The sequence below is a fragment of the Lemur catta genome, chromosome 2, assembly GCF_020740605.2.
Source record: "Lemur catta isolate mLemCat1 chromosome 2, mLemCat1.pri, whole genome shotgun sequence".
NCBI lineage: Eukaryota > Metazoa > Chordata > Mammalia > Primates > Lemuridae > Lemur > Lemur catta.
Window position 1 is genome coordinate 133143498 of NC_059129.1, and position 14512 is coordinate 133158009.

The 14512-nt window shown below is 37.1% G+C and overlaps 1 protein-coding gene across 1 annotated transcript in view; it reads right to left on the minus strand.

Annotated features, from left to right (window-relative positions):
- KATNA1 (katanin catalytic subunit A1) overlaps positions 1-11228 on the minus strand; it is a 30907-nt gene extending 19679 nt beyond the window's left edge. Inside the window, exons 1-3 of the mRNA XM_045544557.1 lie at positions 11098-11228; positions 2404-2578; positions 574-731 (exon numbers count right to left, since the gene is read on the minus strand). Of these exons, the coding sequence (XP_045400513.1) occupies positions 574-731; positions 2404-2565 (320 nt within the window). The 5' untranslated portion in view covers positions 2566-2578; positions 11098-11228. The remainder of the gene's footprint in view (positions 1-573; positions 732-2403; positions 2579-11097) is intronic.
- Between the last annotated feature and the right edge of the window lie 3284 nt (positions 11229-14512).

The following is a 14512-nucleotide window of genomic DNA, read 5'->3' on the forward strand; positions in this document are numbered from 1 at the left end:
AAATACCAGTTTCACTAATTGTTCATTTGCTGGCACTTGGTAGTAGGAAGCCAGGGAAAAAAATGCTAGAGAAAACTCTAAAATTCAGAACATTTTGTCTTTTATTTTTCTGTGAATTAAAAACTCCATTTCTTTCAATTTTAGCAGCAGTATAACTTGATGAAAAGCAGTTCTTCTGTGATAGCTTGTTTGAGAACCACTGTTGGTCTAACTTCATCACTTTACATAAAAAAAATCTGCAGCCTAAAAAGATTATATTATTTTCTCAAAGCTATAAATAATAGTGGCAAAGACAGAAACAGATTCCTAGCTCCAGTCTCCTTCTACAAGATAATATTGTCTCTACTACTTTGAATACATTCATGAAAGCATATCTTCAGATTATTTCCACCTAATTCTATTTATTGAAATAAGTTATAGAGTCACATGATACAAAATTCAAGAGTTATAAGACAATATTCAGGAAAAAACTCCCTCCCATTCCTGTTCTCAGCCACCCAGTCCTCCTCCTAGATATAATCAATGCTATAAGCTTCTTGGGCTAATTGGTTTCTCTAAAAGACCTCCACTTACCTTCGTTCAACAGGTACAGGCATGGACCAGACTTCTCCCTCAGAAGCTGGAAGTTCATGCTGTGCAGCTTTCAAGGGAGTGCCGTCTAGTTTAAAGCTCTCTAGTGTTTTCATGATATCCTTAACATGTTTAGCTTCCACATTTATTTCCTGCCAAACCTGGTTTCAAAGAAGAATAAGGCTCTTTACATTTCCATAACTAATAAATCATTGACAAGATTAAACTAGGGCCATTTATTAGAGATTTTAGAAACCTCCATTTTAATATCAGTAAACTACATCAATATTTATATTCTGTCAAAATTTTAATAATGATTCATTAATTTTTTGTTTTCAATTGCGAAATTAACTCTGACAAAGAACTAAATACCCTGGCTAACTAAATCATGTTACTGTTCTTATTTAAATTGCATAACAAATTGAAAAGTTAGCTGTAACTTTAAAGTTTGACAAAAATAAAACTTTTCCAATTTGTACTTTGATGGTTTTTATCCTATTTAAGTTTAAAAATGCCAATCAGTCCCAATTACCCTGATTTGACCATTACACATTACATACAGGTATCAAAATATGTGTACTCCCAAAATATATACAACTATTATATATCAGTAAATAATTTTTAAAAAATAAATAAAATGGTGATCAGAAGCCACAAATTTTATAACTGACTAAAGGATCACAACTTAGTTTGAAAAACATGGCTTCAAAGGATAAACGTCTAAACTCACATACAACCAAGGTATTTTTTAAAAAGCAATCTTGACTCAATTTTAAAACTATATATAGTTTTTGACTCAACTGCATTATAATATTGGGTCTTGACTCAGTTTAAAAACTATATATGGTGATGGTTGCACAACATTATAAACATATGTATTAATACCACTGAAATGTACATTTAAAAATGGTTAAGACAGTAAATGTTATGTATACTTTACCACAATAAGAAAGTTGGTAAAAAACTATATATGTGTAATATTGAAATGAAGTTGATAATGTTTTGTTTTACAACTTAAACGTTTAATTTTAAATTATCTTTACACAAAAGCTTAGACAACTTAAATAAAAGCCTCTGGCCTAACAACAAAAGGTGTAAAATGTCCTTCAGTGAAAACTTTAGACTTCTTACGATATAAAATATTTTCCCTTTCTGGTAATGTAATGGATATAAAGGGGCAGATTTAGGAAAGAAGTTAAAGTCAAAGAGGATGTTTCTCTCAAAGAAATTAAAGACAAATATGGAACAATATTAAAAAAGCAGTTCAGTAGATCTGAGGGATAATATTCTACCTAGAACATCAACTCAAAAAGACTATTAACTTCTTAACATTTCTCTCCTGTTGTGACATAGTTGAATCTTGCTATAAATGCCACCCTCAACTGGACCTGTAAATTCTACAGTTTTCACTTTGTGTAAATTTGTGTTGGTACTCAGTGACTGAAATTCCTCATATAGCATTCAAATATGACCTGTTTTATAAAGCTCTACAGGGAATATGGTACCAGTGAGATTCACATGTCCCTCTGCAGTTTTGACAATGGCTGAATAAAGTCAACTCTATTTTTGCCAGGTAAAAATGTAATCTAAAAAAATTGTCAAAACCATTAATTTTTAAAAAATCTATCAGATTCCAACAACTAGAATAATTAAGTAGAACTCATAATACTGCTGATGGTGAAAGTGGACTATTACTAATATAATAAAGTTTAAAGTAACATTATATAAAAATCCATGTAATAAATCATACAATCTTAATGTGTAGCTGTACATAGCATTGACAATTTATCTAAATCTTCAGCCATTAAAACATACAGCAGCCATGATTCTCACCTGTTGCCATTTCTGCTGGAGGTATGTATCTTTGACTGAGTATAGATACTTGTTCATTTGGTCAAGAACTCCCTGATAATATACCATAGCAGAGTCATAGTTTCCCAGCAACGCATATTCACGAGCCAATTTTACATTCTCACTAATCATAAGAAGACTCATGCTCAACTGTAAGCTGGAAAAAAAAGAGAGAAACATTTTCATGTTACATGTCTCTTAAAAATAAGTACCAAAGAGTTTTTTAATAGTGTACTTTCCAGTGTTCCCTCAAGAAGCTCACAATCACACACACCTAATTTTCCATCTCTGTACATGTGCTCCTGCTATTTCCACTCCTTCAAAGAAACACCTTGGTTCCTACACCCAAACCCTACCTATGTGTCAATGCCCAGCTCAGATGGCAGATTTTCCAGTATGTCTAGCCCCTGAACTCTTCAGTTCAAAATAAACTCTCCCTACTGTAAAGTCCCCTAACACTTTACTGTGATTTTCATCTCAAGGCACTTGTCTACTTTGCATTACTAAAATATGTCTTATCTCTCCTAGATTAAGTTCTCTGAGAACAGGACTTACATCTGAAAGGTATGAGCCTGTATCCTCAGCGCATGACACACAAGTCTTATTAAACACCAGAACAAATGCTGAATGTTAGATACATTTTTTGGAGGCTGTATGGATTAGCAGAAAGCATATGTGTTTTGAAGTTAGAAAAATCTTGGTTAGAACTGTAATTCTGCCACTTTGCTCAAGTCCCGTAACTTTATTCTAAGCCTCAGTTTTTAAATCTGTAAAATTAAGATAGTAACTACTTCCAAGAATTGCACTGTAAAGAATAAATGACTGTTTTTTAAGAGATGGGGTCTTTCTCCATTGCCCAGGCTAGAGTGCAGTGACATGATCATAGCTCACCACAGCCTCCAACTCCTGGGCTGAAGCAATCCTCCTACCTTAGCCTCCTAAGTACTTGGGACTACAGGTGAGCGCCACCATGCCCAGCTAATTTTTAAAATTTTTTTGTAGAGCTGGGGTCTCACTATGTTGCCCAGGTTGGTCTCGAACTCCTGGCCTCCAGAAATCCTCCTGCTGTGGGTTCCCAAAGCGCCGGGATTACAGGCATAAGCTATCACACACAGCCAATAAATGACTATTTAAATTACCTAGCATAATACTTGGCAAAGAATAGGTCTTTAATAAATGCTAAATACATCTTCCCTGAAACTTTCTACATGAGAAAACCTAGCCCAATCTTTGCACTTAGTAGGATATGGATATATAGATATGGATTTAAAGCATTAGAAGTAGGTACCTGATATTTGCTTTTTAATGTTGACAGTGATTACTATTATTTATTAACTATAAACACCATGAAGTTCAAAGTTGGAAAGATCTGTGTGCTTTTCAGAGGGTAATAATTGGGATTAGGAATGTGGCTATGGGAATAAAAAGTAGCAAATCTGAAACTCTGTGGTAAAAGAACTCCCAAGATTACTTACGAACTCACTGCGTGGAGAAGACACTGAAAATGAATGAAATTTCAAGCCTGGGGAACTAAAAAGGTGAAGAAATCATGAAAGATCACAGGAAAGCTGAGAAGAGATATAAGTATGAAGGAAGTAAGATTTTTGACTCAGTGGGAGTCAGTGGGTATCCAAATAGGTGTATTTCATAGTATTACATAGCTAGTTTTCTAGCTGTGTCCTTTCTGACCTTCATTGCCTTGGCCAATCTTTGCTCACTTTAGCCCCCTCATCACACAGGACAGAAAACCAGCAGTGGTAGCCCAATACCAGACAGAGGCAAGCAGGGTACTTCAGCGCAAACCCAGGCCTGGATAGAGTGGGGAGCTGATTAAAAAACAAGCAAAACACCACAAAAAAAAACAAAGTCAACACACGAGCTCTTAATTTAAGAGCTTCCACTCACCTTAGGCTAGATGATGACTACTAAGGAAGACAGTTCCTTAGGAAGAGCAGCTCCCATGCTGAGGTGCCCTGAATGGCAGGATTGGGGCAAGTGTACAATATCAAATGATGAAGAGTGGCTGAACACAACAGCAGAGACTCACCATGCCCTGCCACCATAAGAGTGAACACAACTGAGCAAGCCATCAACTCAGGAAGCTAGAAAAAAACTAGAGCAGACCAAAAAATACATGAAGAGAAAAAAACAAAGGGCCAAACTTAAATAAAAACAAAAGAAATCAAAAAGAAAACCCCCACAAACTAGAAAAGATTAATAAAGCCAAAATCTGGGTGTTTGAAAAATCAAGAAACAAATCCTTGACAAGATTGATCAAGAAGAAGAAAAGGATGTATAAATAAACAAAATACAAAGTGAAAAAGAGAAAATGACTAGGCAGATCTGAGATGAAAAAAACCAAAATTTTCTTTTTTTTTCTTTTTCTCTTATAGCCTAAAAAAATGACAATTTAATAAAAGACTTCCCCATGTAAAAAGCTCCAGGCCCAGAGGGTTTTCATAGGTGAGTTTTTACCAAACAACTTTTTTTTTGTTTTTTTGGTAGAGAGGAGGTCTTGCTATTGCCCAGGCTGGTCTCAAAACTCTTTTTTTTTTTGAGAAAGAGTCTCTCTCTGTTGTCTGGGCTAGAGTGCCACGGGATCAGCCTAGCTCACAGCAACCTCAAACTCCTGGGTCAAGCAATCCTTCTGCCTCAGCCTCCCAAGTAGATGGGACTACAGGCATGAGCCACCATGCCCGGCTAATTTTTTCTATATATTTTTAGCTGTTCAGGTAATTTCTATTTTTTTAGTAGAGACAGGGTCTCGCTCTTGCTCAGGCTGGTCTCGAACTCCTGACCTCGAGCAATCCTCCTGCCTCGGCCTCCCAGAGTGCTAGGATTACGGGCATGAGCCACCGCACCCGGGCTGGTCTCAAAACTCTTGGCCTCAAGTGATCCTCCTGCCTTGGTCTTCCAAAGTTCTTGAATTACAGGTGTGAGCCACTGCATCTAGTATAGTTTTTATCAAACTGCTAAACAGAAATTCCAATCACATAAATGTTGATCCAGAAAACAAGAGAAAAGCTGACCAACTCTTTTTTATGAGACTGGGATCTTAACTGAGAAATGAATAAGAGCAAAACAAGGCCCATTTCACTTACAATAAAATATTAGTTTACCTACAATGCATCAAAACACATACACACACGTGCACACACACACACATACACACAAAATCAAGAAGGGTTTATCCCAGGAAAGTAAGGATGACTTACGATCAGAACATCTATCATTGGCTGGGCACAGTGGCTCATGGCTACAATCCTAGCACCCTGGGAGGCTGAGGCGGGAGGATCCCTTGAGCTCAGGAGTTCAAGATCAGCCTGAGCAAGAGGGAGACCCCATCTCTACTAAAAATAGAAAAAAATCAGCCAGGCAACTAAAAATAGAAACAAAAAATTAGCTGGGTGTGGTGGTGAGCACCTGTAGTCCCAACTGCTTGGGAGGCTGAAGCAGGAGGATTGCTTAAGCCCAGGGGTTTGAGGTTGCTGTGAGCTAGGCTGATGCCACGGCACTCTAACCCAGGCAACAGAGCAAGACTCTGTCTCAAAAAATAAAATAAAAAATAAAAAAACATCTATCATTGTAATTCCTCACACTAATGGACAAAAGTATTTCACAAAAATGGGTAAAGAGCAATTCACAGAAAAGAAAATCCACTGGCTAACAAGTACAGATACTAGTAACAGATGAATACAAACCAAAGCAATTAGAGACCTCTTTTATTTACCAGATTCAAAATAAAATTAGTTAACTCCAATAATACTAAGTACTGGCAGGGATTTAAGGAAAAAGAAAACCTTACATATTAAATACAATGTGTAGGCATAAACTGGCATAGCCATTTTGGAGAGCAATCTGGCAGTAGTTAGTGAAATCATGTATACATATACCCTATGACCCAGAAATCCCTCCCTTTTGTAAATATTACAAAGAAAGTTTTACATAGATCCATAAAGGGACTTGTTTTTAGACAGAACTGTTTGAGAAATCAAGAAGTTGGAGCCAATCTAACTATTCCTTGCTAGAGGAATGCGGTAGATACATACTATGGAATATCATGTAGCAATGAACAAAACTTACAGATAGCAATATGGACAGATCATCAAAATACAGGATTAGGTAAAAATAAATCTTAGACACAGAACAAGATCTAAATCCCTATACCATTATATAAATTAAAAAATACATATGCCACATAAAACACTTTTTTTTAAAGGATACATACATATCCAAGAACATACATTAAGTATATTTAAGAGTCTATGGAGGTTGAGGAGGACAATGTGAGTGAAGAAACCAGATGAAGGGTAGAGGAGAAATAAAAAATAAATAAATACAACAAAAGAAGGACCTTATATCTATGGATAATTGCAGTGAGTCTCTAAGGTGACTCTCAAAGACCTCTACCTCCTGGTACCCATACCCCTGAGTAATTACCTCCCCTTGACTGTGTGTTTGTAACAAATAATGGAATGCCATTTCTGAGACTAGACTGTGACTTCTGTCCTGCTCACTGTCTCTTGCGGGGCCACTCAAAGGAAACCAGCTACCATATAGTGAGCTGCCCTGTACAGAGGCTCACATGGCAAAGAAATAAGAGGACCCCAGGCCAACAACCAGTGAGGAACTGAATCCTGCCAATAACCATGTAAGTGAGCTTGGAAGTGAATCCTTCCTTATTTGAGCCTTAAAATGATTACAGCCCTGGCTGATACCTTGATTACAGCTTTGAAAAAGAATTTGAATCTGAGGCCCTCAACTAAGCATGCCGAGATTCCTGACCCAAAGAAACTGTGAGATAATAAATGTCTGCTGTTTTAAGCCACTAAATTTGTGAGTAATTTGTTATGAAGCAACACAGCTATGAAATGAGGTCTATGAGTAACTCAAGACTGGGCATCCTGGTGGGGAGTGGTCCACCAGTCCCTATGGTGGGAGCCGAGGGCCACTCTTCACCTTTAAAAAAAAAAAGACTGGGCATCTGAGGTCCAAAAGAAAAGGAATAAGATCCCATGACCTATGTAGTGACTCCCTGGATTCATGACCACTGATAATATTCCACCTTAAAAAAAGGTTCATGGCTGGGGACCATGTCTCTGTTATTTACTGCTAGATCCCCAGCACTTAGAACCATGTTGTCACACAGTAGATTTCAACAAATCTTTGAATGACTGAATACTGCCAGGTTTTTGTCTTAACTACCAAGAGTTCTGTCCTTTGTCCACTTCCTGACCCTCAGTACGCTCACATTCCTGGATCCTCAGCTCATCCTTACCAAACTGGGATTACAGCTTGATGCCTATGTGATTACTTCTGCCCTGAAGCCATCCATACCCTATAGTGACACCTAGTTTGGGCAAGGTTAGAAGAGTATAATTGGGGCCAACCGCTGAAAGTACACAGTTGATCTGGATGAGCTTGGATATCAAGCCTCTCATATATTTTCCCTCTCTCTTTTCCTTAATAAACTCCCTCCAGATCTGTCTTCCCTTTCTCCTACTAAAAAAAAAAAAAAAAAAATTCTAAATTAATTACTTATATGTAGGTGGTCCTCAATTTTTTTTTTTTTTTTTTTTGAGGGCCATGGTTCAATGGCTCCAAACTCATAGAAGTCACTCTGGGCCTTCTTTAAAGGTTCTGTGTTTTAAACTTCTCTTTCTAATCAGATAAATTCCTTAGGAGCCAATGAATTGAAATTTTTTAACAAGCATAAAGTCAATCCAAGGCCACATTAACAAATAACCTGAAAAATCCTTGGTTATCAGAGAAACAATGTGTTTACAGAAAATAGTATCAAAGCTCCCTTACTTCACTAAATGTTAGACAAAGACAATTTTCCCCATCCCTTTAGTATTTTCTAAGCCTAAAACACATTTCTCAAATGAATGTCAACACTGTAAATTTATGAAATTCTCCCAATTTTCAAAATGTATCCCTATCATTGCTAAAATTACACTGCAGGAGGACAGAAACTGGGTCTACCTAGCACAATAACTGGCAAATTTGAAGAAATCAATCTATTTGGAAAAAAGCTAACAGGCCAAATTTTAAGCACTATGAACTGTAACATTACTTATTGGTTCAACAATAATAGAACACTTATAAAAATGAGATAGCCCCAAAATTCATACTCTTGGTTACAAACTATTAAACAGAAAGATAATCATAGGCTGTGCCTGCTTTATCTCACATCAAGTCTTTCCTTTATATTATTCTAACAGAACCATCCTTTTGCTTACATGGCTTGAGTAGTTACAACTTTGCTAATGACTAAATTTATTTAAATTGAGCAAGATGCAATATGAAATTGCAAGTAACAGAATCAAATTTTTAATATTAAATACTCAAAACTCCATTTACAGCAAAATTTCTAGCAAACAATATGTGATGCAGTGTAGTATCTCCACAAAGAGACTAAAAGTGTGTTTTTTTTTCTCCTCTAGGATTAAGAAAAAGAAGACCAAAGAGACTGAAAAAGAACAGGTAACAATCTGAGTTCTAAGATTCTTATTCTCTCTCTTAACAACAAATATGGGGCCCTCCCTATTCCACACCTAAAGAAGATACCTTATCCATTTAATTTTTTAAGAAATCTTAGGCTGGGTTCCACTCATACTGCAGTTTTTTACCATAATGTGCATAGGTCATTCATTCAAAAAATATTCAAGGTGCACCAACTGAGTTGCAAGGAATTGCATTAAAGACAAAAGTAAGACAGAATTAGACCTTGAAATTCTTTTATTGGAAGAGATATTACTTTATTCTAAGTTGTTTCTTTTCTTTGCTTACTAAGAGGAGACAAGCACAGAATATTATTAATATTAAAGCACAGACTAAAAAAATCAACATTAATGTTGAAAGCCTGAAACTGTCTTAAAATACTTGCAAAATTTATTTCCTAAAACAAAAAGAGATCATGAAACCCAATTATGCATTCTCGTGAAGGCATTTCAGTAAACCAAGTGTGTGTGACTTTAAGAGTGGCAATACACTGGTAAGAAATTTTCAGAATGTTCATCTCTGGGATATGAAAAAAAACATATGCCAATTTACATCACTCACTGGTGATTATGAATAAGCATAATAAATGAGTGACCCAAGACCTATTACAGCATGGCATACATTTTTCTTACCTATGTAATCATCATATAATAAATATTCAAGTACAAGAAAGTTATCACTATTTTTAAAAAGCACCAAAAAAAAAACTGTTCAGAAAAAAAATACATAAAAAGTCCACTACATATGTATTTGGTAAACTTTCTTTCAGCTTAACAAAACAAATCAGCAAGTAAAATAATTAAAATGAAATTTAAAAGCCATCCAAGCAGTATCAATAAACACCACAAGTAAAATCTATTTAGCATGTTATCAACATTGACGTTATTGATGCGATAATGCTTTTTTGAAGTCAAGTAGTTAAAAAAAGAAACCCAAATCATTGTTGTAAACAGAATTCCAACATTAATACAGTACTATTACCGTATTAATAGTGCAAGAGTCTGTAATCCTCAATATTTGTTAGACTTGTGATACCAGTTTCAAAATGAGGTGCAGAATCATTACAGACTACACAGTGTGCCTAGTACTGTTCAATAACCAATGCCAGAAAGGAGCTTTATACAGCTTTTCACAGTCTAGGAATGTTGGAAACTTGATCAGCACTGCCTTTTTTTTTTTTAAGGCATGTTACAGGTCCCAAGTTGTTAATGTTAATACAAAACAAAGAGTGCTACTCCTATTTCTCGGTATCAGAACTCACTGATTACAAAAACCATTTCCTTTGGAAAAGAAAATAGGGCTGTATATTGAGACATTTAAGACCGTATAAACCTTACAAAACTCTTTCTTGACATCTACTACAGTGACTATCATTGTGACTACATGTCAAAGATCTATCGCACACGTTCGAAAACATCAGGAATAGTTTTCATCAGTAACTAAAGGTCTGATTGCAAAGAACTAGACATAAATTAGTGCTTTCAAGAGAAAAGGGTGCATCACTGTGCTGTCGGAAGTTAGTAACTAAAAGTGGTACTTCGCAGTTTAAAAAAGAAACTACTTTTGATTAAATAAGGGCTTGAGATTAGCCATTGTAAGACGCTTAAGTATTCAGGTTTATCTCTAACTTTGTCATCAATATAATATATGCATGAAACAAATGTTTCCAGGGGTAAGTTTCTAAAAGGTATCATCAAACAAAAGGGCCATAAGCCTCCCAGAGGACGCCCGGCTCTAGAATAACTAAATAAAAAACAACATTCCCGACAATATCACATCAACCTAACAAACTGTAAGAAAGTAAGGCGTACCCCAATGTCATGGGTTTCGGGGTTTTTCACGGGTGACGGTTTCAGGCCAGGGGTTGGGCGTGGACGGATTCGGGAGACTACCAGTCAAAAAGGCGAAGAACTAAAAACACATTCTCTCGGCCAGTGGCTTCGATGGGATGGACAGGAGCCTCTGAAAAGTTCCTGGCCAGACACGATTCCTCAGGTAGTGGGGACTGTCGCCTGAGCCACAGGTGTCAGCGACAACGGCAAGGATCTAAGACCTCAGCGCAGGCGCAGGCAGGCAGACTTACCGCAGGATGCTCAGCGGGCCCTCACTGCAGAGCCGGCCCGGAGTTAGGGGACCCGGGGTCCCCAAAGCACCGCGAGAGCAAACACTCACCTGTGGCGGCCCAGGCTCCCCGGGAAACCGCCTACCGCCAGGCGCAGGGCAAGGGCCGAGCGGGGCTCCTGCGAGCGAGGAAAGAGGGACTCAGTCCAGCCCCAACCACCCCGCTTTCCGCTCACGGCCCCAGTACTGCCCAGTTAACCGTCACCAGCCCCGGCGCTGCTTCTCTTGGCCGAGAATTTCAAGGCAAACCCGCCACCGCCACTTCCGGTGCCGAGGGCAGCCTGGCGACTCCGGCGCACGCGGGGGGACGCCCCGGGAGCGAGGACGCCGGGCGGCGTGCGCGCGCCGAGTGGGACCGGCGGCGGGGGTGTGGCCGGGCGCCAGAGCGCGCCTGCGCAGTTTCTCGCCGCCCGCTCGCCGCAGCCACGGCGGAGAGCCGGAGCGGTGTCGGCCTCAGCTGGTAGTCCGTCGCGTACCTTAGTATCTTTTTAGCGTGCTTGCTCACTTTCCCTCCCATTTGATTTTGCCCACATTCCTCAGAGGTTAGGAAGTCAGAGTGTCTATTTTACAAGTGAGTGTCAAGGGTCAAGCAATTCGTTTATGACAAATCCTGTTTTAGAACCTATCAGAATTCGTCGGCTGGGGTCCATGTCATGGCATAACGGGAATAAAATAGGGAAGGGGTAAACAAAGGTGTTCGGACGTGCTGCTGGTGGAATTTTATTTGCTTAATTTTTTTGGTCACCCTTTTAATATAACCAGTCAACAAGGAAAGTTAGGATGTTTCAGGATTTAGATATGTATTAGACCGTGCTATTGGCCACACTTCCTCTTTTATCACTCTCCATCCTCTGTCCGAGGTGCAAAAGAGGCATTCATGAGAATCTTTTTTTTTTGCTCCTCCCACAGAACAAACTTAACCCCTCCCCAGGGGAAACAACCCAAAGTTCCATCCAGGGTCTGAATCCAGCAAAATGTTCAGAATCTCTGGGTAACTCTGTTACTGAAGGGAAGAAGGAAAGACTGGACACTGCAGACAACAACTGTTTATGCTTCAAACATACATTTGGCAAACTCTCTCTACCTTTCACATACATAAGCAGACGACGTGTGTGAGTGTGTGGCTTTGGCACAGCATAGTCACAATTTTAAGCATGCCAAATATGGGTCCATAATGTAGCAAAATAAATCATAGGAATAATTCAATTTGTGTCAACTATACAATGGCCTCATGTAGGCCAAATACAAATTTATAAGGGAGTAAATACAAAGAGATAAAAGGAAACATAATGATGGTAATGCTTAAAAAGAAGAAAAATTTAGTATTTGTCCACCCATATAAAGTTGCGGTGAGATTAAAACATCAATAGTATATTTTATCTGGTAAGAATTTCATGTGATAAAGGATTGCAAATAAAGGGAAAGAGATTAACCAACAACTTCATACTTTAAAAATTATAAACAAGGCCAGTGCAATGGCTTATGCCTATGATATCAGCAATGTGGGAGGCTGAAGTGGGAGGATTGCTTGAGGCCAGGAGTTTGAGACCAGCCTGGGCAATACAGTGAGATCCCCCATCTCTACCAAATATTTAAAAATTAACTGGGTGTGATGGCATGAGCCTGTAGTCCTAGCTGCTTGGGAGGCTGAGGCAGAAAGATCACTTGAGCCCAAGTGTTCAAGGTTACAGTGAGTTATGATCGCATCACTGCACTCCAGCCTGGGTGAAAGCAAAACCCTGTCTCTTAGAAAAGTAAATAAATAAGTAAAAATTATAAAGTGTACTCAAATGATATTAAATGTAGAACTTAATAATTAAAAACTTTTAAACCTGTAATTTGAAGGAAGCCTTTAACACAAAAAATTTATTATATTAGACAAAAATGAAAACATTTAAATGGAAATATCTAACATTTACACTACATTACGTTTGCCTTAACTAGGTACTATCATTAGTTATATATTTTAATTCCAAAGCATCAAATTTTTAATCTTAAATTTTCTTAAAGAATAAAAATATTAAAAGAAACTTTTGAATTAAAAATTGACATGCTGCAGCAGCTTAAAAGTTAGCTTTCCACACTTAATTGAAAGATTTGAATTTTGCTTTTTTTTATTATCCCAGCAAACATTACACTAGAGAAAATGATTGGGAATATACAAATAGATTCATTAAAAACACAGGCTGATTATTCATATCTATTACATTCAGAAGTATGCAAAACAATTTAGTTATACTGCAAAGCTGTAATTCCTTTTCTAACAAAGCATGATTTTATAAAACTGTAGTGTTGCCATTGATTCAATTTTAATACAAAATATGTATATACACAATGCAATATAAAAGTAAACTGTGTAGTGCCTTCCACAAAGGGATATATTAAGGCATTTTACAAATATACCAATATGTTGACCCATATTACTTTTGCTTTAGATTAAAATGAACAGGCTAAATGTTTCACTTTAAATACCAAAGGAATTTTTGTTTATTTTTGATTAAAAAATTTTTTCTAAAGTACCTTGGGTAACAGCAGCAGCAATGTCTAAAAATCCTCCCACTGTATTCTCTAATTTCTAACATATTATTAAGTCAGAATAAAACATTTCCACTCACAGTTTTGCACTTTGCAACAGCAGAAGGTAATAACTTTTTTAAAAAGTCAATCTCAAAGTGACTTCTTAGTCATACATTCTATAGTTTCTATTACAAATAAGAAAGTAGAAAAGATATAGGAATAGGGCCTGCCTTATGATGTCACTGGACAATACATAACATTATCTACAATAACATAATTATAGAACATATTTTATAAATACTATTGATATGCATAAAAAGGGGTAAGTATAAGAAAGACAGCAAGTTTTTTGATAAATGAAAAAATTGTTTTAAAAAGAAAACATGTAGAACCAATGTTTTCACTTCATTTCAGTTGAGAGCATCTATATTTTTTTATATTTTTGTTCTCATCTTTTTGGTCAGGAAGCACCAGATTCTATCCTGGAAGAACTGGATGTAGTTCAGGAATAAGATGGCTAATAAATATATCCAAACTATTAAAATTGCAGATACCAAAGGCTTGTATAGTGCTTCAGATAAACACAGAAGGCTTATACTGTCAGAGGAAATTTTAAAACAATACAAAATGTGTAGTGTCTGTTACATTTGACAAATACAAATAGGGGCAATACAGATTTTGTGGGAAGGGAGGAAGGAGACAGCACCTTAGTTTCCCTACAACATAAATGTCAGTTATTTTCTACTGTATTGCACCATAGTCCAGAAGTAAAACAACTAAATGAAATTTAAATAAATCTGACTGGAAAAGCCCAAAGAGCAAGAGAGATATCTTATAAATGTGAGTAACAAGCTAAAAATTCTTGAACTAATTACTTCATTTTGCATAGGATTTTATGGGACTAATCAAATGTTCTGTGAGGTGAAGACTGCCATCTCCAAATAGTGCG